This window comes from Anoplophora glabripennis, unplaced genomic scaffold (assembly GCF_000390285.2).
Source record: "Anoplophora glabripennis isolate ALB-LARVAE unplaced genomic scaffold, Agla_2.0 scaffold32, whole genome shotgun sequence".
Lineage (NCBI taxonomy): Eukaryota > Metazoa > Arthropoda > Insecta > Coleoptera > Cerambycidae > Anoplophora > Anoplophora glabripennis.
Window position 1 is genome coordinate 1,598,604 of NW_019416220.1, and position 23,746 is coordinate 1,622,349.

Sequence of the window (23,746 nt, forward strand, 5' to 3'; positions counted from 1 at the left end):
ATGGCTAGAAATTGGCCTCAATGATTTGGGATCGAGGGGGATTATCCCTCTTTATCCTGCCTCATCTCGTGTAGGCCTGGACAGCCTTCGTAGGTGGGCCCCATCCGTCGTCTACCCCGACCGCAAATGCGGCCGGTGTAGGCGCTTTGTGGGACCTCCTTTTGTCCTGGCTGGGCCCCGCCGGTTAGGGCCCTTTCTTCTAGCGCTCTTCTTGCTTCGCCGGCTCGTCTGTGTAAACCCCGGGGGTGGTGTCATGTTTATGTGTGGTATGGTTGGGTAGGGTAGTGGCGCAATTATTGGATTGGATCTTAATGTTCACGTGTTATAACGTTACAACGGATCTGTGACCACGCACGCATGAGGACTTGTAATCATAAGCTGCTTTCCAATTATCTTAGAAATAGCTCCTGAAGTGTTGTTCCTCAAACCTATACTGTTCTACTCTCTAAATACTCCAACATAAATAATTGGAACATTTCCGAGAACACATAAGCACTTAATATTTTTATAATTTTTATTTTTATTATGAGCCAAAATCCAGAGCCAAATATCCAAAAGCCAAAATCCAGAGCCAAATCATAAATTTCAACCAAATATAAATTTCAGCTATTGTATAAATAATTGCCGCAAATGAAATAATTAATAGGCGCAAATAATCTTCATGAAACATATTCAGAAATCCTAACCTCACATTATGTGGGTACAGTTCTAGAGTATAAAACTTTTTTGGAAAAGATGCGCGAGGAGGCAAGGAAAAACAAGGATCAGAGACAACCCTTGGGTTGTCTCTGCAAGGATACTTATTTAGGAACTAAAATGTTTCGAAGTACTCTGCATCACTTGCGCATCTTGACTTATGGTTAAGTCAGCTTCACAAGCATCAAAGTTTATCCACGAAGTTAAACTTGATGATTGGTTGAATTATGTGTAGCGCCCCACAGTCGAAGTTCTGCGAACTCCGCATTACAAACAAATTTATTAAAATTTTATGAAGCGATTATATTTTACTGTTTTGTCTATTATAAAAATTTACTTGTGACTTAATATTCTGTTTTTAATCCATAAAAACAATGTTATGTTTATTTACATAAATTCTGTTTCATCACATTAAAATATATAATTTTGCTGGGGAGTTGAAAATCTATAAAATGTAGATATCACATTTAAAAAGCTATTTTGACCGCCTATTGAAAAATTAATAATTCACTGAAAAGTAAATGTGTTCTCAGATGATTCGTTTAAAATTAAAATTTAGAATATATCCACCTTAACCAACTAGACGATGTAGCTTTAGCTTTAGCGTGTCTAATCGTTTGTTTATATCGGTGACATTTACTATCCGAGTTATCTATTTATGTTGGAAGAAGTGGGGTGAGGTGCGAGGTTGACGAAAGACGAAAGGCAACCAAAACGAATACCTACTGTCAAAGAAATGTGAAAGTGAAATCTGTTATTTATTTGTGCGATAAGTAGTTATGGCAGAAGCGCAGATACCACAAGATAACGACAAAGTTAACGAAGCAAGTGAAGATGAAAAATGGGCTAAATTAAAACAAGAACGTGAAGAATATTTAAAAAAATTAAGAAAGTGGTTAAATGAAGCAAGGTTGTCGCATTATAATGCGTGTTCTGGATTTCCTTTTAATAATGTAAACACTGAGGGAAATCATGTAAATCCACAGCTGTTGCAACAACAACAACTAAATAATATAAATGCCACTCTGGCACAGGCAAATTTATGGAATGAAAGTTTACAAAATATTTTGCGACAAAGACACACAGCTGCAAATAGAAATGGTGTTAATCCTCCTTATGCTACAAGTATAATTGATTTATTCTTTAAGGGGATTATGCTTATTATAGTTTTTTGTAGCTGTCTCTTCACAAACTAATCAAAGACCCAGTACTTATGAATTTGTTATTCCACCACTGTGGAAAAGAATGGTTGCAGAACTTATGGATTTTTTTATTTTATTTCTTGTAAAAATGGCCTTAACTTTTATCCTATTAGAAAGTTTTGATATAATGTAAGTAACTACTTTTAAAGCCATTTCAGGACATTCTCTTTGACAACAAAATTATTCATTACAAATAATACAGTAGGTTCAATTTTTAAAAATTTATGAAATTAACTTTTTAGAGATATGGAATTCTATGGATTTGAATCATTCCAAAAAAATCTGGAAAATCCAGAGGTAGCCATGCCGATGGCGATTGAATGGCTGACTTTAGAGTTTTTACACCGTTTAATAGTTTGTACATATGAGGTTTGTACTAAATATTTTGAAATAATTTAAATTTCCATAAAATCGTTTTAGACTTATTTTTTAAAAGGAAAATTTTTTGCAACACCGGGTAAAAGATATATGGGTTTAATGGTGATAACAGTAGAAAATATGTCTCCAGTTCCAGGCAGAATGACAGAAACGATATCAGCAACCGGCGCAGCTCCTTTAGGTTGGCAGAAATCATTGACGAGAGCCGCCATGAAAAATCTGTTTGTTGGTTTATTGCTACCACTGTGCGTGGCATTTTACATATTTCCTCATAATCGAACGAGTTATGATATGATGTCTAATAGTATCGTTGTAGAGTATCATCAAGAATTTATGGTGTATCATTCTACAATATAAATCGTTATAAATAACGGCCAAAATATATGTGATATGTTGTTTTATCCTGTTATTTTAATCTGTTGGAGACCAAGAAAGATTTCAGTTTTGTTTAAAAAATATATAATAAATTTTAATATATTTTATTTCTTAGTTTTGTTTATTCAAAATTTTCAAGCAGCTCTACAGGGTGTGCCATTTAACACTCCCGCTACCAATATCTCGGAAATGAAGAAATTTATTTTAGGTACGGAAATTGAGGTTGTTAGGTCCCTCGAATAGCTTCAAATTGTAGTTAGAACTGTTAGTTCAAATCTTTCTGTATAGATGGCGTGGCGCTACTAAAAAATTTGTTAACCCCTGGAACGTAGAAATGCAGTCCATCTGATAGATTTTGAGTAATTTATGTAATATAAAGTTTTTCCCTATATTTACTTGTTTTCTAGATATGTCGACTTGAATATACAATGTATCATGTAAAAGGAAAATCTATTATGTTATTTAAATTACACCGAGACAAAATATTCTTTTAAAATATTGTTATAATGGCTTTATTCACATCACATACTAACTAACAAACAATAAATTATAAAAAAAACGAATGATCAACTACAGAAACAAAAATTGTACAATGGTAATAAATCTTATAAGTGGCAGAGACGAACCGTATTTTATCAAATGTAATTAAAATTGTAGTCATAGGTGGCTCATGACATTTGTTTAAAATGAAACAATGACGGATGACACATATTAGTTTTCCAATAATTACAATTTAGATTTACCATTGTACAATTTGTTTTCTGTAGTTGATCATTTGTTTTTTTATAGTTTATTGTTTGTCATTTAGTATGTGGCGTGAATAGTCATTATAACAATATTTTAAAAGAATATTTTGTCTCAGTGTGCAGTGGCGGCTCGTCAGGTGATGCAAGTGATGCACCGCTTCACCTAAAATTATTTTTAATTTTATATAAATTTTATAATTTAGGTATAATTCTATATTGAAAATGTATTGTGTTTGTTTGTTTAATACACAGAAATAAACGGAATAGTGGCGCGTTGAACGCTTTCTAAAAGAACATTGCCTTCGTTGAGCGCGAACATTAACTTAATAATAATAATTATTATTATATCTCTACTCATTCTAACAACGAGAATTACCCATAAGTCGGAGACTTGTGCGGGAGAGCAGGCGGTATATTATTATTAGGCAGGCCGCATTTGCGCCCATACAACGTATAGTATACGCAATTGACGCAGATTGAAACGGTCTATATTCTGCTTCTCTTCGTAGCGTTGTTTACAGTGGTTGTCATGGCAACGACGCGGCCAACATGGGATTAAACTACGTCATGGGGGAACGAGTGACGCAGAAATTGAAGCAGCATCGTGCATCGCCCATCGCCTACCTTTAACAGTTTATACGATACGCGTCGCCCAGTGCACGATTATAACGGTTCTTAGTTAATATTTGTTTTGTATAATAATTGTAATGTTTCCTGTGTATGATCCAGTATGTATTTTATTGCAAACGCCATTTTCCAGATGGAAAATTGAGGACAAAAAGGATTTTTTAAATTGCGAGAGACCTGTGCTTTATTCTCTCGATATGGAAAAAAGGGGAAGTCAAAAGACGTGTACGTTCGGAAGTTTCGGAATGAATGGTATTCGGAATAAAAACTTTTCTGTATGCCGTGTATAATTGTGGGTGTGAAGTAAGGCGTGTGGAATAAGAAGGGATTTAATCATTTTGGGAACGTCACGCAAGGTTGTCGTAACTACGGTTTTTTTTCTTTTTAGTCAATCAATGAATATGTTTCACATATTCTCAATGTCACGAGCCGCTACTGTCAGTGTGATTTAGATAAAATAATAGATTTTCCTGTTACATCATACATTGCATATTGAAGTTGACATATCACGAAAACAAGTAAATATAGGGAAAAACTTCATATTATAAAAATTATTCAAAATTTAACAATCTTTCAGATGGACTGCATTTCCACGTTCCCGGGATCAAAAAAATTTTTAGTGTCGCCATGCCATCTATACAGAAAGGTATGAACTAACAGTTCTAACTACAATTTAAAGCTATTCGAAGGACCTAACAACTCCAATTTCCGGAACTAAAATAAATTTCTTCATTTCGGAGTTATTGGCAGTGGGAGTGTTAAATGGCACACCCTGTATATTAAAAGTGATGATGTGATTGGCAGTAAAAATACTTCAAATACTAGTTTCAAAATAAGAGCTACTGGGAAATCCCATGGCTTGAAAACAATCTACATATTAATACATATGTACTGTAAAATACCTACCGGTTTCATATAAATAATTTTTAGTTGTGGAAATTTCAAATGTTGAAAACAAAACAAGAAATTGCAATGCATACTTTTTATTTTATATAAATTTAATTTTTGTGAAAACTCTAACATACTATCTCGGTGATTTGTGAATTCACAGGACAATATGTGAAAACATATAATTAAGGAACAAACTGATCTTTAATGACAAAGTGTTTGTACTGACATATTCACATTGATTATATATTAAAATAACTAATTAATTATAAACTCAAATATAATAGTAAAACGGTGAATACACAGTCAAAACAATATAATTATTAATTTACATCTTATATAATTAACAAATTAATTACAAATTACACTAAATGCAAAATTTGATTTTGCAAGATCACAGAAATGAACAATTTTTATGTACATTTAACAAAATAGAGTTAAATTTAAATTTCCCTGATTACAATACCCTAAATTTTGAATATACATATATTACACCATCAAGCATTATCCATCTCACGTGGGTTTGAAAATTTTTAACTAAAATTGAGTTTACTGAAGGATCTGCCTGATAAATAAGGTATAAAATATATTGGGCTAAACAAATTTCAATCAGTGCCAAATTTAAGACCTCTAAAGGAATCCTTAAATATAAGAAGGGCATAACAAAATCGTCTGCATTTTATATTTGCTCTGGCATTGTCACATTAGATTAGGAAAGAAGAACAGCCAATATTATTAAATATAAACCAAATTTGAAACATTCGAGACGAAATATTTTTTTACACCTTTGAATTTACACTCGTGTTCTAATATGAGCGTCATTAATTCCTTGTCTAATGTCCTTACAGTTTTTAAATCGTTTATCTAACCTAAATCTACGTTATTGTTTTTTATTTTTATACATTTCTATTAATATTTAACTAAAAACTAAATTACTATGTCAGGTACAAAAAATATTACAACTTATATATGGCAAAATATTTTTTTAAATTGAATTTCTTCAAATGTAATTAAAATAACTTACATAGTTTGTCTCATCACTAAGAGGTAAAACTTAAACTGGCACTGCAAGTATTCAACCAAGCAAATGTAGAAGTATATGTTCAGATAGATTTTATACATTTCAAATTCTTCAAATACATACTACCCGTATAAATACAGCTGCTAATGTATTGAATAAATATACAATTCAATAAAATTCATATCAACACAATTTGAAGGAGTAAATAAATATTTTTCATAAAAATGTTCAGTATATTGAAACAGTTAATAATGTAATTACAGTTAATAAACCGTTTTACATATTCTCTAACAATTTTCAGTCTTATTTTGCTTAAAATCAAGCATTTGTTAAATACAACATTAATGTAAGTGAACATCTTTTCATGATTGTTTACCACAATAACGCCTATAATGTCAAATATTGCTGAAAACTAATTGGCTATTAAACCAAAATAAATCCATTTTTAAATATAAAACATTAAAATAAAATGATAAAAATAATGCACTGATAAAATAACAGTTTTTTTTTAATCATGATTTATAACCTTTATATTTTATACCTTGAAAAATAATAAAAAAATAATTTCGTTGCATTTCAAATATTAAGAAACGGAATGTTACGAAATAAAATAAAAATATAAAATAATAAAATAAAAGAATAAGAATACTGAGATTTCAAAGATAATAAACAACAATAAATTATATGATAGAACATTCAATATATTAATGTATCATTTTATGAATTTTTAAGATTTTACCTAATCGTTGTTTTACAGTCTTCATACCCTTTCGAGGTTTTGGTGGGTTTCCACTACTACTTGCATTAATGGCAGTTGTGTGGGTAGTAGAGGTACTAGGTATAGAAGTAGCACTGGTCGATGGGCTTCTTAGCTCTAACTTTGGTTTAATTTTCTTACGACGGTACTGCCTCTTTGGGGACTAAAATCCATGTGAATTTATATTAATTAGTTTCAAGTTGATGACTTTGATAAGGTCTTGTACTTTATCCATTGAGAAAATGCACTTAATTTATTGCAATATTATCAAAGTATTTACTTTATAATAAAATACAGTAATTATTGCTTGTTAACGGAACTATGTCTTATCTTTCTTTTACAATGTCTATAAAAGCAATTTAAATATGTCATTCCCTTCCTGATAGGACTTTATGGCTATTGCCAATGATAATCTCAGTGTACTTAGATATTTATTTATTGTTTTTACTCAACGGAAAATAAAATGAATTTTAATATTTCACATCTCTATAAACTACGACATACTTTTTCTGGTGAATCGTTGACTCTTCGAGCTGCTGCAGCTTCAAGTACTTTTTCAACACACTGTTTTTTCGTACCCTCGCGAGCAGGGCGATTCATTTTTGGTAGCAAAGGTCCAACTCTTGCTTTTGGATTCCAAGCTTCATCGACTTTGGATCTACCTCTTGGCTTGAAAATATGTACGTCTTCATCATCAGAATTGTCTAAGGATGGGTAAACTAAAACAAGTATAATTAGTTTCCAGAGATATTCAACTTTTATAATAAAAAATATCTTACTGTAATCGTCATCTTGATGGACATTATTAACATTCTCCTCTACAGGACTGTGACTGTATTTTCTTCGCTGAGTCTTGCCAGGTTGCCAAGTTTGGCTGATAGAGAGCATACCAGCTATAGCTTCTTGAGTAGAAGGAGATGTTCCGCCTTCCATAGGCCTCCTAAAAAAATTTGCTTGACATATTGTGAGACACTGAAGTTGCAATAACGTGCCATGTGACATTCATATCGCAGCACCTAGTAGTGTATAGAGCAAAAATAAAGCAATAACTTAATAGCTTTTCGGCACTTAGAAAAAAATATTGGGAATGCGTCACTAGGTCATCAAAACTTAAAGAAAATAATACTTACGGCACAGATAAGGCTGAAGCTTGTATTAGAGATTCTATTCCATTTGATCCTTCTCCCTCTTCCAAACGGGATAATTTTGTTTTTACTGTAAAATATTTTGTTAATTGAAATACAATTACAATATTGGACAAGTTTACCTGGTAAACGCATTTTGATACCAGACTTTCTTTGTTTTTTCGGTGGAGTTTCATCTATTGTAAAATTAAAACAGTCTTCGTCTCTATCACTATCGTCATGAAAATCATATATGTCCTCTGAACTTCCTATTAATCCATCACCAAAGTTGAACTCGTTGACAGGTGTTGAATTTGTTACATTTTGTGGTATTATATCTTTTGTCCTAAAACATAAAATTAAATACAATTTATTTTCACAAATATTGTTGAAATGTTTACCCCAATTTAAACTTGAGAACAGCTCCACCACGGTGTATGGCAACAGTTTCTTGGGGGCGATCAAAAGGTATAACTGGTAAACCCCACTGGTGTTCGATATTGTTATGGGGTATAGTAGAACTCGCTGAGCCTTGTTCTGAGAAATTACTTGTTCTTTCGTAGGGATATAACGCAGGTTTTGGAAGGGTCAATTTAAGCGGTGATTGTCGAGGGTACTTCACTGTTAATGGCGGTTCATGTACTGGCATGTACTAAAATAAGTGTTTACATAAATTAGTCAATAAATGTGAGGATTAACTAATACTTACGTCAATTGCAGCTGTTTTTGGAGAAAGAGAATAATCAACAAAATCTTTATTTACCGGCTTTTTTCTTTTTCGCTTTGACTCCCGTTCAGGTTTTGGAGGATTCAAATGGTTTATATATCTTTCAGCATGACGTATTTCTTTACCAATATCTTTAAGCAGTTTGGGTACGTTCAGTGTAAACGGCATTTGTTCTCTTACTGCCATATTATACTACCAAAAAATATATATACAGTCGATTTTTAATTAAAACTGCTGTCAACACTTACGTCTTTCTCATTGTTCCAGTGTTTCAAAGAATGATGAAGAGCTTTTAATCCTATCAACAAATTTTCCGGACATCTACTTTCTTCAAGGTTAATTTCAATTATTTGTTCAAGTAAATAGGCACCAGCAAACCAATTGATCATTTCAAAATTAGGATAAAGATATTTTTTCTCAGTTTTAGTCTTTTTCTCAATTTCGTAACAACTAAAAATTTTGTCCTTATTAAAAACTACTTACAAATTTTAACAGCACACTTACCTCAACTGCATGGCTATATTAAGACTATGAAGAAAATTTCCACCAAAAACAAGGGAATCAACCGGTGTATAAACAGCGTGGATCCAACCTGTTGGGATGAGCATTGTTTGACCTTGTCGTATAACACATTTAAAACATTGGTCAACCTAAAATGTATATTAATTCATGCTTGAGATAACAACTAACAAATTGTACTGAACTGATTCCATCATAATGAAAATTAACATTCAATACTTATTCTCATTACAAAAATAACTTTTGAGGTTATGTTAACCAACCTGATCCCCAAAAAAAGTTTCGCTTTGATTAGAAGATGTCATCCATTGTGAATAAAGAGTAAGATTGGCTGGAGTAGGTTTAATAAAATAAAATATTTTTTCTCCCCTTAGAACATGATACCAAACGCTCGTACCACCAAAATCGATATGAAAATCTGTGTAAGAATCTTTTACACTCATTAAACAATATTTTTGAACCTGCGGCTTTCCTGCATAATCAGGTGGCCAAACAGTGTTAACCCAATCTAATTTTCGTGCTATAAATGGAGCTTCGACTAAATTTGCTAATCTGTAATAATATATCAATATTATTTTTTCACTATTAAGTAATTTTTATACATACCCTGTATTTGAGAACTCTAAGCTAACAACGTTAAACACTCGTGTACGATTTAAACTATTAAAATATTCGACGAACTCACGTAATTTCATTTTTATATTAGTTTGACGACACACATCAATTACATCAATTTCTTTATCTCCGCCAACATAAGATTCTACATCGTAGAGACTAAAATTATCTGGTGGCAAAGTCATTTCTAATCCATCTTTATTATCTATGACAACTGGGTTATTAAATCCATGCGTTTTTAAAAAGGTTTCTGTAAGTTGTTGTCCACGCATATGTACAACAACTTCTCCTTCCGGTGCAAAATGTCTAGCACATAATTCTCTGATAAAAACTGCAGTACCTGTCTGTACCGATTTATTTAATGCATTCTCGTCCCAAAATTCATGACGATGCCAATTTCGAATTGGCTTATCTGAAAAATAAAATAAGAGATTTATTAGAGTACCATACTTTTATAAACTAGCTGGATAGTCTTACTTATGGACGGGCCGAATGTTGGAACACATCTCGGGCAATGATATTTATCTATTTCAATGGCCAAGTATTCTTGAAAATTACAGCAGCTACAATAAAGATTATAAACATTGGTTTTATGAGATACAGAAGAGCCTACTTAGCAATATTGCAAAAACTATAGTTTGTTTATTTACCTGCTATGGAACCAATCTTTGCAAGCGTCGCACTGTATCATAAAAATATTTGGATCGTAGGGTCGACCACATAAACAGTAAGAAGCTTCCATTGTATAATGATTAGTTATATAGTTTGTTTCTGAATGATGTTCTAATGGAAATGAATGTTGTGCTTGAAACATTTTGACGTTGTTTTGTTTGTCACTCGCTGAAGCACCAACATCAATTCTAAAAATAACTAAAAGTGATCATTTGTCCTAATGAAAAAATGAATACTAATTGTTAAATTTAATTAACTCGGAAATCTCAATTACTCCATTAGTTGTTTATGTAATAAATTTTAACTTAATTATAATTACTTTAAATTTAGAAAAAAATACTTTTCTGATTTTTTATTTATTCGAATTCCAAATTGACAGTTTTTTCATTACTTCGAAAGTATTATCGGATATAAATTGAAACATCAAATAAATATCTACATAATTAACTTTATCTAATTTGTTATAAGGCTAATTAAAGATTTCTTAATCAACTTTGGTCATTAACGATTAAATAAATATTTAAAAACATTGCTTTTTGAGATACACCTACCTAATGCATGATAAAATTTTATTTTAGATTTTGATTCAATTCTATGAAAATGACAATAGGTAGTCTATGAATTGTTTTATTTTAAATTGCTGATTTAATTAAGCAGTTATATAGGTATTTGTTCTCTTCATATCTATCTTGAAATATAAAATATGCAATTATTTATAATTTATTTAAATTATCATATAATCAATTTGTGTATTAGGAACAAAATTGTAAGGATACAAATTAAAACTGAATATTTCATCATAGATCTTGGCACTAAAATTTTTCGTCCGTCATATTGTTATGTTCCATTGGTTTTTTATCTTTATTTTTTTATTAGATATTTTTATAAGAAGTAGGTACATACCGTTAGAGATTCTATTACTATTAGTAGGTACTGTTAGTGTTAGCAGTAATGAAGTGTATGAATATAACGGTTTTGCAATTTTCTCTGCAATTAAGGGTTGACCTAAGTTATAATTTTGTGTGTTAAATACCTAGATGAGCTTGTGCTAGTGCATTTCCGTATGTAGTGTTATATTTTCAGTCATTAAATTTTGTTGATTAAATGTTGCGTCTTAGCATTGTTTATAAAAGTATAATTAAAGAGCCCACAGTAATTCTAATTCTATACTACGTCTTCTAGATGCGGGGATCATTGTGTAAAATATTTCGGACAGCCATTGATTAAGACAGTTTGTACGTACATAACATACAAATAACAATAGGGAACACAACACACTCAAAGAATACGAAAACTATCCAAAGTATTTTAAACATATTTTGGTTACTGCCATCTAGGAGATATGGTCCAGAACTAACTCGTCATTATATAGCACGATATTTATACGAAACGGTAGTTAAATTGTATTGAATTGAGGCCATTATTTTAATATTTTCGTTCGATATTTTTATCGTTTCCATAAAACAACCGAATCCGTACCGTGTGAACGAACAGTATAGTTTAGTTATATAGTTTTTTAAAACATTGGCCATAGCTAGTCAGTAACGAACGTGTAGAAATCATCTTATAATTCCAAACCTCAGTAAAAAATCAATGTTTCTCATCAAAATTATTCAAATGGAAAATATCTTTATAAAAAAAAAGATATACTGCTGTCTGTAAGAAAGGAGTTATCTGTACAGATATAGTGCATTCACAGATGCACAGGTATAGCCCTTGTTTTTTATAAACAGATGGCAGCACATGTTATTTCAACTCATAATTTTTCTGTTTTGTATTAAAATGTATGAATTATTGAAAAATTTATTAACAAAAAATAATTTTTACTGTATGGTTTTTGGAAACTATAATTTGAGATTAAATAAATACACTATTGTTTTTGCATTTTAAGGAAGCGGGAGTGTCTGACTCCTGACAATGTTTCCGAATGTATAGCACGAGCAGTAGAAGTCTATACATAGAATTGATTAACTTTTTTTAAACACAACTGGTTCACTTTTCGAGCAAGATGATCCCACTGATCGGATTAATACGATCACAGTTTCCGAAAAGCCTTTGTACCTAGATGTAACTTCAATCTTTTGCACATCTGCTACTAACTACAAGATGTCACTGATAGTGCATTTAAACTTTACTATATTTAGTAACTGTGTCTATAACACCACTAGAGAAAGAAATAAGTATAAACATGTCTATATAAATATCCACATATTTTATTGAAAATCCTTTTTAATGCAGATATATTCAAATATTCAGTAATATGCGAAATAAATTGTGCATTTAACGTATTTCATAAAGCATAAAAAATTGTATTTTTAATTAAATATAAAAAATGTTGAATAAGTATATGATTGGAAGTCATAAATTTGTTAGTTTAAATAAGACTGATTTTCAAATGTAAATTTCAAGACAACGTAACAAATAATAACTTGCATACATAATTGTATTGGTACAAATTCTAATTTGGTTCAACGCAAGTTCTTCCTCATCTACTCTTGAGATTTCTGTGATGCGTTTGGACCCTTGAGAGTTTTTATTCGAGAAAACTTTTTCACTTCAATGAAAATGTCATGAAACATATTCGAGAAGACAAAAGCTACGGAGACTGGCATCAATGCATTCAAAAAGAAGTTTATATGTATAAAAAGAGTCATAAAAATCGGAAATATTGCATCTCGTTTCAGCGGTCGGCAGCCCATGGACTAATTTTTGTCCAAATAACCGTTTTTGAAAGGTGTAATTGAGTGTGGTATGTCGTAAGCGAATAGTACGTTTTTTAAAGTCAATAATTATTTTTCATTAGAGCAATAACTGAGGTTTGTTATTTAAAATATGATACGTTTTGTTTAAAATATATTATGTTTAAAATAAAATGTCCTACTAACATGTGACTTTTAACATACCCTCTTAGTAGGGATTTGTATGGATACGCTTGTGGATTATGAATATAGAAAAAGTATTCAGTTCATGAATATTGAATACTTGTTGAAAGAAGTATCCATGATTACTTGAACCCTGAATACAACATTCAAAAAGTACTCAAATACAAAATCCTTGTAATTAAGTAGGAATCACGATATTCACATGACTACAATATTGAATATTTACCTCGCAAATTAAAAACAAACCTACAAACTATTGTATCAAATGCATATGATGTTTCTGATGTTGAAGACAAGAAGAAACTATTGTATCAGCTTAAATAAGTATACACGTGAAATGGGGCATTATAATAAAGTCAGAAAGTTTATCTTTAGTTGTTTTAAAAATGAATTTAATATACAGGGTGGCCAAATGAAAACGAAACAGAGTCATTTTCAGGAACTGCGTCAAGATTGTAGAAAAACGCTCAGACCCGTCGATTTTAGATTAAAGGGGGACATTCTTTGCTGGTATTTTTGACTCCACCACTTTCACCCCCAAGCAAGGGTAAGCATCACCCCAAAATATTTAAATGACATTGAGGGTTGAGTAATATTTCTTTTGAAAGCTCTTACAATTCTCTTTACAACAGACTTTAAATTTTATAATTCCGCAGAAAATTTCAAGGCGCGCCTCTGTCCCGCTAAATTGTTAGTTATCATAATTTTCTTGTCATTATATCTCAACAAATATTGTACGGACTGTACAACTTTTATATTTAATTTTTTTTTAAGTTTTATAAGAAGTGAGTTAGTATTAGTGTGGGAAATCACTTATGATTGATCACCATGTGTATATGTAGTATACATTTATTTTAATACTGCACGTTATAAATAAATAAATGATTACTGCTTCTTCAATAAATAATTTTTTTTATATATTTTGAAACAAAATATATGAGTTTTTGTTTTGTAAACTATACTTTTATTTGTTATTATTACGCTGAATATTCCAAAATAAAAAGCAAGTAGAACAAATTTTCACCTATAAGAAAAACAGTAGGTACTTAAATATAAACTCGGTGGAAGTGTGTCAGTCGAATGAGGATCCAAATATACTTTCTTCTTAACTCCAACTAATATCCTGAATGTTTCTTTGGTCATCTGTGGAATTTGAATAGAAATTAGGGAACGTGCCTGTCCTCTGCGATTGAAAATGTCCTTACGACAAGCGGTCCAAACGGACTTCGATTAGGTAAATGAAGATTCGGGATATCCGAAGAAACTAGTGGCCGCCTTTAACTTGTATGTGTCGGTCCCTTCGGGAACAAATGGCCCTGGCACCGCCTTCTATTCCTTCTACTATTATTTAAACAAATTTTGGATTTCTATTTTCCGTCCGAAGAGCGTGCCAGATAATTAAATTTTATTGAGAAGCATATTTAGCAGAAGTTGAACCCAGCTAATAAATTCTACTTTGGATTATTGCACATATGTTTTGAAACCACCGACAAAATTGGTTTCCACTTTCTATTTATCAGTTTGTCACATTTTTTGCAAACTATTTCGAGCTAAATCATATTATTCGAACTTTTTTGTTAGTTAGATGCAACAGAGATTTGACAATCTAGCTACTTTTTAAAAAACCTCTAGGCATTTTAAAAGCGACGGATTTTAAAATCTGGTATTTTGACAGAATTTCTTAAAATAACTGTTATTTTCAACTTTTTGAAGTTCTAATTCAATGTACGGAAAATTTAGACCTTATTTTAATCCATTAAAAAAAAATAATTCTACTGTCGTGTATTAAAGTGAAGTAGCCTACATTTTTCGAATATTGAACTAGAATATCAGTTGAAGTTGAAAATAACAAATTTATTATGAAAATTTTTTTTAAATTACTAGTTTTAAAACCAGTTTATAGGTATTTGAACGCCAATATGTATTTGGTAAAATACATAGTTTCGAAAAATTTTGTTAGCAGTTGTGACAAAGCAGATTATATTTTTAATTTCTCTTTTAACAGGATATAGATCTTTACATTTCTAGCGGATTATTCACAAAAGCTTATTATTATTTTATTTTGGGAAATACTATCAGCCCACTTCAGAGAGTGAAAATTACATTTACTTACCTTTAGAATTTCAGTTTTTGAAACGCAGTAGTCTGGTGAATAATTGATTGAGGAAAATGCTAAATCTGGAGTGTACTATATTTTGTTTTGATTAGCTTTGGGACTGGAACACTAGCGAATAAAATGAAAAATTGATCCGTGAATGAGTAATACCCAGATGAATAAAAAATACCGAACCGGCAGAGAGGCGAGGCTGATTAAAAGTCTGGACTTCGTCGGTATGGTATTTTCTGAAGAACCGGATCTGGGGGTAATCTCTCAGTAATGGGTGTAAGCATCGTGCTTTGCGGTTCCTGTCAACCCGCTTAAATTGCTTATTAACTGCGATAAACGAGCAAACGTGTATTGCGTCAGGCGAGGAAGCTTGTTATCTACTATCAATACGCACAGACGGTCAAATGGACTCTTTGAAATTGATCTACATTCACCGTCCAATTCGTTAGACCGCTATAGTGGTTTCGTGTTTTAAGAGTCCGCAAGGACCCTTGTTAGGATTAATTAATAGATTCGTTTACTAAATCCTCCATAACAAGTAGATACACTACGAAAGTTATGATTTCATTTAAGGATCGATAATTTATTTAACAAAATTTGTTATGTTAATTATTTATTTTAGTAATAAAATGTAGGTGCTTGCGGTAACGGAAGTTACGACGGATTTTAATGCCTAGTAGCAGCTCGAGACGGGCTTTGGTTTATTCGAAATTGCACCGGGGTTATATTCAATTGCCTCCAAACAGCCACCCTAATTAACACAATGTAATTAAATCAATTAAAGCCACAGCGTCCGCGTGGCCGTCGGGATTTATTTCAAATTCTCTCCCAAGATGTTAACCTTCCCGCCTTAAATGCCTATACAATGCCGAAATGGAACTAATAAAATGGAATAGTGCAGAATGCATTGTGGCGAAACTGCTACTTTATTACTTTGTGCTCATTTGAATAACGTTTGGTATTATACTGAAATACTTAGAAAATAGCTTCTTGTAGATGAAAAGTCAACTCGTTACTAGCTCTGTACAGAATGTCTTACTGAAAATTAAAATTTTGTTCCGAGACTTCAGTAAAATTATGTTTTTTAATTAATCATTCATGAATATTATTCGAATGTTCAGTGATATCTTGTATTTTTTTGGAAAAGGTTTTTAAATATTAATTTACAAGTAATTCTGGCAATTTTGACACATAGCGAGAACTCATATCTAGTTTTTTTAATTACTGCATACAGTGTAATTTATATTAGGAGGCGAAAAAATTAAGGATCTACTTTACAGTTCCATTTTAATCAACAACCCTATAGGAAAACTGGTATTTTCTCTGTTTTTATTAAATTAATATTTGTAGCAACACTACTATTAACATTTTAGGAATTTATATAAAATGGTGTAAGTATAATTTCCGGTATCTTCTTAAATTCTTATTGGAAAGTTTTGTAGAGTTGTGTTTTTTGAAAAGGTTTAATCCTTAGTTCAGTAAAATAATTTTTTAAGGAGAATCGATTTAAAAGTTAGTAGAATTAATTGTTTGAAAATATTTCATTCGAAAGTTCAGTATAATTGTATTTTTGAAAAGCTTTGATTACAGAATTTAATGAATGATTTCAGTGAGATTTAAAAACTTTTGCTAAACTATTATAAACTTGTTTGCTTTTATTAAGTTTTTTAATATAAAATACATATTTAATAATTTATTTTATAGTATCCAATTTAATTTGATAGAGTGCTGCTGGAATAAAAGATCACCCTGTAGAACGCATTAGTGTTATTTCAAATTTCGAGGAGATTTATGAATACTGGTCGTGTCTTGAAATCAAACGTTGCGTTGATATGCTTTTTCAAGGAACAGCTAGCCCGGTTCATGGTCCATTGCTGTTGCATCCGGGACCGCTGCTCCTTTTACCGGTCAATCCATATAAATGGATCGCGGACCTACAACCAAAACCACTTATCCACTTGCAATCACTTTATTTCGTACTCGACCACGTCTAAACCACGATTTCATATCATCCTAGGTTTTGTATTCCCCGCTGTATCGGCTTTCGAATGTTCGTGATATAAACTGCACACGTGAATGAAATATCATTTTTATGGATTTACCGTGATACCTCGATTTTCACTAGTCACTGCCCATACATAAAAATAAACTAACGGTCTCGATTCATAAATGCAAACATCCACCTTTGATGTAGCTACTATTTTTGAGAACTGATTTTATTGGAGATAATAGAAAATTGCATCAGCATATCTGCTACATCCTGTACCTTATGTCGTCTAAGGGTTAAAATGACTTGAGGTACTTTTTTGGGCGGATGGGGGTTGTTAATCGAAACACATTGAAAAAAACTAATGGGATGTTTAGCGTTATCTGCAAAAAAGTTATTTAAGCGAGTGATATTTCTTAAGAATAAGAGATTGATGGAGGTGAGTTTAAGCTCCTGCGTTAAACGGGTAAAGCTCATCTGTCCAAGGTGACGCGAAACGAGGAAAGCTGTGCGAAGACAAAATGAGCGTTGTTTTTAATTATTGCCGGGAGATTAAAACATGCACCCAAAATGCAAAAGGATATTACCTCATTTATAATGTTATAAAGTAAGAAAACTTTAACCCTAGCTACCCTAAAACCTCAGCTTGATCGCCAGACGATATTATAATCTCATTTATTTCCTATTATACTTATTAAGAAAGTCGCAAATTACCTTAAAAAATCAACTCCTTTTTCACTGAGTGACGGGAAATAATTTCCTTAGCATCAACATAATCTCCTACTCCACACAGAATGAATATAGAATCTTTTAGTCTAGTTTTATTTAATAATTAGCACTAGTGGCGGCTTTTTTGATAAACTAGCACATAATTTTTTGGAGGTCTTTTAAATACCATTTTGCCAAAATATTATATTAGGTACACTTTGTTTGTTTATGATAGAATGAATAGTAAAAAGGTATAAGTTTGGCGATCTTTTTAACAATGGGGTCAAGAACCTTAAAATTGCAATATCTTTCCGTTAAGTAAATAAAAAAAAATTGCTGAATGAGCCCATTATTAATTAAAAAACATAATTTTACTGATGTTTCGAATAAACTGAAATTTTTATTCGAAACTTCAGTAAAATTATGTTTTTTAATTAATCATTGTAAAGTTAAGTACAACTGAGAAAAGGTTTAATTATTTCGACTAGTTTTAATTCAAAACTTTCGTAAAATTATTATTCTTAACGAAAAAATATGTTTCGAAAGAGAAATTTTGTTTTTTTTTTTTTGAGGTTTGATTTATAAACTGATTGTTAATAATAGTAGTAAATATGAAAAATAAAAATGTTACGTGTTTAACAGCCATATCTTGTTACGATTTTATTTATTTATTCAAATCGGGTGTGAATATTTTGACTAATATTAAGCTCTCGAAATTTGTTTGTCCTATGCAAAACTATAAAAATGTGTAAATAATTTTTGCTAATTGACAGGAAATAATTTCCTACTCCACTCAGAATTAATGTCTGTTTCAGTTTAGTTTTACTTAATAATTCGCGCTGTTTTTTTATAAACTAAAATGACATACCCAAAGTTCAGTAAATTATGGTTTTTAATAAGATTCCATTCGAAAGTTTAGTAAAATTGTAATTTTTGAAAGGTTGGATTGAAAATTCATTTTTCTGAAAATATTTGACCAAAGAAATTAATTCATAAGTTTTACACTGACTGCAAAATTTAATGCAAAAAATGTATATAAAAAATAGTCTAATATAAAATAATAATCTGTTTTAACCCTCAAACAGCTAGATATAATTTTTTAGAATAGACAAATTAGGTATGACCAATACAACCGCGAAATCCGCTTATACAAAAAGCCTAAAGTAGACTATAAAAAGGTATATTTTAGAGAATTAGAAAACTAGTGAATTGCTGTTTGTGAGGTGCAGCAGAGGTTCTCTGGCCCTTTCACTGATTGCATGTATAAAAATATTTTTCAGGGCAAAATGGTCTTTTCAGGATAGAGGGTTTTTAACAATATTTTCGAGGTAAATATATTGTGCTAACTTGATAACTGCCGCTCCTCGAAATCCTCGACGTATTGCGGAGTGAGTGAACCAATAATAAATCACTTAGAAGAGTAAGGAAATGCTTTCTGTTAGGGATAATGTTGTTTGTTGGGTAAAAACTTGACGTCTTAGATATCGCTCTATTTGTGCAAAATCAAAGCCTCACTTTCACTTAAGCGTGCTGGAATAATTACCTGAAATGTTATTTTGCTAAATTAATTATTAGAGCTAATTTGATGAACGATTTCGGGGTCCCTGTCGATCATATTTCCATTGTTCAGATTAGATCCCTTTTGAATAAAGATTTTATCCGATCTGTTTTGCGTAGGAAAAGAATGTTAAAGTGGACGTAACTATGTAAAGCATAAATTTTTTTGACATAAATATAGAACACTGATTTTATTCACGCAGTGTACTCAGACACCATTTACATTATTTTTGCATTGAACAAATACAACCCTTTGCGAGACTTTGCGGATCAGGCTTAATTACAGATTCGTTCCTCATGAAAACTTAATAAAACAAGTGGAAGGACCAGGTTGTCTTGTTAGTTGACTTAGTATGACTTTTCCTTCTGACAAATCGCGCCGTCAATGTATCCCTGGGGAGAAAATACACACTTTGGAAGTTTCCCGGGGCGTCGAACCGTCAAATATATAAATATCTTACCGTCAAGGTTTGCCTCAACAAACAACATCATCCCTCCAGGACAAATTTCTTTACTATGTTACGGTATATGTATTACTCTCGCAGCGCACCATGTCAACATTTTATACCGGAGTTTAACCATAAACAATACAGTTTTTGTGTTTATTTTGGTTGTTTAGAATGCAGAGTGAACGTTTGATCTTATTTTTTTTACCAAATAGACTATTTCCAATGAAAAATCACCCATTTGACTATCTTCTATTTGTATGAGCAAACGCTAACTCTTGTACAGTCCACTCATATTGCTCATTTGTCATAATGCGTACATATTTCAAAAAGATGTTTGCCATACCTATTTATTAATTACGTATGTCCATTCACACCAGAAAATTCACCTTCAATATATCTCCTATTTCACTATTCATATCACATTTCCCTTAATTAGACCATAGACCACCAAAAATCAATTAAACTTAACAGCACTTAAAAGAGAAACACCGAACGTACAAATAATAAATCGACACATTACCCAACGTTAAAACCTAGAATTATGCTTTACTCAATACAAAAGATTATTGCCCAATTCAAATTTACCTAATTATTTTAAATTACCTACTATGAAAACTAATTAAGCGTTATTTTTTGTGTTTTCAGGTGTAAATTTCCCGTTCTAAATTAGTTATCCACTTATGTACTATGAGCAGTTGTGTACAAGTACAGACTGATACAAATAAGTTGAGATAGCTCCGCCCACAAATACGCACTAGACCCGGCAAAGGAAACGCTCCAGACAAAGCTCCAGGTAATTATACTCCCATTTATAATTTATTTACACATTTAAGTTTCACTCTGTATAAAACCTTATATAAACATAAAATACAAGGTCTTTTCCGAAAGATCAGTAAATTCTTCGTTTGTTTCATCAAATTTTTTCAAAATAGTTTAAAGAGGAGTTAGATGACATTTTAATTCAATGGTTTAGAATTTTGATTTGTCATTTTTTGGAAACAAATTAAAAATAAATGTTTTATCGAATTGAATTGATTTAAAACAAAAACATTACTATTACCATGAAAATAATAGTATAAAAATTCCAGTATGAACGATATATTTTTTATATCATTGTATTCTTTTAATAAGTTCACGATTTTCGCAGACCCTGTATATTAGTAACTCCCAATGAATGTGATACATCTCGTTCGTACCCTCCTCGTAGATTATCCTAATTTAGGAGTGGCTCCTCCAGGACTTATTTTTGGCGCACATCGTGGGGCAGGGTACAGGCGTACCCCTTACGGGTGAAAAGTTGCGAATTCGATGTCGCTGTGGTTGCAGGTGCTTGTAATTTGGCTCGAACGAGACACAAACGTAGCGGATCGTTGCGTGCCAAAGTTCCTTAATCGAGCTTTCTTCGTAACCCCCGGTCACACTCACGCATCGCGCAGTTATGCTATTGCGCCCTTGTGTATAATTTCCCCGCAATCATTCTCATTTAAACACTAACTTGAGAAAAGTACTTATGTATACGTTAATTTTTATGTTATGTTCATTCTATTTCTTCCAAACAATCTCAACTTTTACCGCGAAATTAGCCTGGGAGGTAACTGGATACTTCAAATATATTACGGCGCCCTTGATGGCCAATTTTCTTCCCGTTAACGGGAATTTGTAGGCAGTATATAGAGATTTTTCCGTTTTAAATAGAGGGAAGGTTTAGCTTTTACACGATATTAAAGTTGTCAAGTGCTAAGAAGTTATTGTTATAACATCTAAAAATATGTGAAAAATAAGAATTAAAAGTGGGTTAACAGGGAATATAGTGTCAAGGACTAAACGATGCGGTGTAGTCTGTTGGTTTGTACTCCCTGGATTTAAAGTATTGTTTTAATTTCAGGAAGTAAAGTATTTTGCACTTCTTGGATTAAAAGTAGTATTTTAGTCTCAAATTTTAGGAATTAAACTATCACTTTCTATTCTCCAAGAATGAAACCGCCCTTAGGATTATAAGATGCACTTTAGTCTCTTGGTGTTTAATAATAATTTTCCACTTTGTAACTTAAAAGTCTCAAATTTTAGGCAGTAAATTATCACTTTTAGTTCTCCAACGATAAAACAAACTTCACAATCGGGATTAAAAGGTGCACTTTAGTCATCATATAATAAAGTATTTTGTACATTGTAAATTAAAAGTACATTTTTAGTCCCTAATTTCAAGAAGTAAAGTATTATCTTTAGTTCCCCAATAATTAAACTCTAACTTTATCCTCGGAATTAAAAAGATGCACTTTAGTCCCTTGGCGTATAATAATAATTTTGCACTTCGTAGCTTAAAAGTACTATTTTAGTCCCAAATTTTAGATAGTATCACTTTAAGTTCTCCAACGATAAAACAAACTTCACAATTGGAATTAAATAGTGCACTTTAAACCCTTGATATATAATATATTATTTTGTACTCCTTTATTATTTTATCTGTAATTACAGGGAGTATTGCTTATAGTCCTCCAATAATGAAACAAACTTAGCTGTTAAAACATGCACTTTAGTCCATTAGTATGTAATATACTATTTTCCACACTCTGATTTAAAATACTGTTTTAGTAAAGTGTTGCTTATTGTTTTCCCGGGAGCAACCTACTTCTTGAAACTAAAAAATACTCCGTGGATTAAAAGTACTGTTTTAGTCTTCAATTTCAAGAAGTAATATCACTTTTAGTCCACAAGAATTAAACACAGATCACTTCCGGGATTGAAAGATGCACTTTAGCCCCTTTGTATGTTTATATTATTTTATACTTCGTAAATTAAAAAATACTATTTTAGTACCTAATTTCAAGCAGTAAACTGCTACCTTTAGTACTTAGGAATTATATAAACTTCTCCCTAGGGGTTAACGGTGCACTTTAGTCCCTTCATGTAGGATGTACACCCTAAATTGAAAGTACTATTGTAGTAGGTACCTAATTTCAAGATGTAAAGTATCACTTTTAGCCCGTCAGAAAATTAAAGTGTCACTTTGAGTCCCTTGAAATTAAACAAACTTCCACCTCGAAATTAAAAGCACTTTAGTTTTTGGTAAATAATATTTTGTCGTATATTCCGTGGATTGACATTGCTGTCCTTAAAGTGTCACGTTTACTCACCCAGGGATTAAGCAAACTTCGCTCTCGAGATAAAAAAATGCACTTTAGTTGCATTGTAAATATGTACTATGTTGCATTCGGTGGATTAAGTATTGTTTTAGTTCCTAATGTTAGGAGAATAAGACAAACTTCATCCTCGAGACTAATTGATGCACTTTAGTTCATCTGTTACTTCAGGCTACCAAATGTTGAAAACTGAAAAATACTCTTTAGTATGTAAAAGCAATTTCAGTTTAATTATTATTAATTACAATATGTCAGAGTTCTGTCATATGGGAATTGTGCCTCAGAGGTGATCTTGATAAAAATAGGTTTAAATAAAGGTCAGAATCCCCGTCTGATAACACCCAAATTAGGTAATTGCGAGGCAATAAAACAGGATTAGTTGTAAAGTTATGTAGTTAGAACAAAACGAAAATTAAACTGTGGAAGATTGAGTTTGGGGTAAGGTACGGCAACATTTGCGCTGGGACGAAGGGATTCGGTTTTCTTAATAAACATTGTGTGATGTAACATAGACGTTGTGCAATTAGTGACGCAAGCTTATAGAAACGTATAATGACAGATATCTAAGC

At 31.6% G+C, this 23,746-nt stretch overlaps 2 protein-coding genes across 2 annotated transcripts; one reads left to right on the forward strand and one right to left on the reverse strand.

The window, feature by feature from the left end:
* Positions 1-1,337: 1,337 nt before the first annotated feature.
* Positions 1,338-2,677, forward strand: LOC108906267 (protein FAM8A1). The gene is made up of 4 exons (XM_018709482.1): positions 1,338-1,821; positions 1,874-2,027; positions 2,141-2,267; positions 2,319-2,677. The coding sequence occupies exons 1-4, from the start codon at positions 1,476-1,478 to the stop codon at positions 2,631-2,633; spliced, it is 942 nt and encodes a 313-aa protein (XP_018564998.1). The 5' UTR covers positions 1,338-1,475; the 3' UTR covers positions 2,634-2,677.
* Positions 2,678-6,444: 3,767 nt separating this feature from the next.
* On the reverse strand, positions 6,445-10,485 carry LOC108906265 (lysine-specific demethylase 7B). The gene is made up of 13 exons (XM_018709479.1): positions 10,326-10,485; positions 10,153-10,238; positions 9,667-10,087; positions 9,324-9,612; positions 9,046-9,191; positions 8,790-8,991; positions 8,524-8,733; positions 8,216-8,466; positions 7,958-8,160; positions 7,821-7,905; positions 7,470-7,630; positions 7,195-7,409; positions 6,445-6,853 (listed from the first exon to the last, which is right to left on the reverse strand). The coding sequence occupies exons 1-13, from the start codon at positions 10,415-10,417 to the stop codon at positions 6,638-6,640; spliced, it is 2,577 nt and encodes an 858-aa protein (XP_018564995.1). The 5' UTR covers positions 10,418-10,485; the 3' UTR covers positions 6,445-6,637.
* Between the last annotated feature and the right edge of the window lie 13,261 nt (positions 10,486-23,746).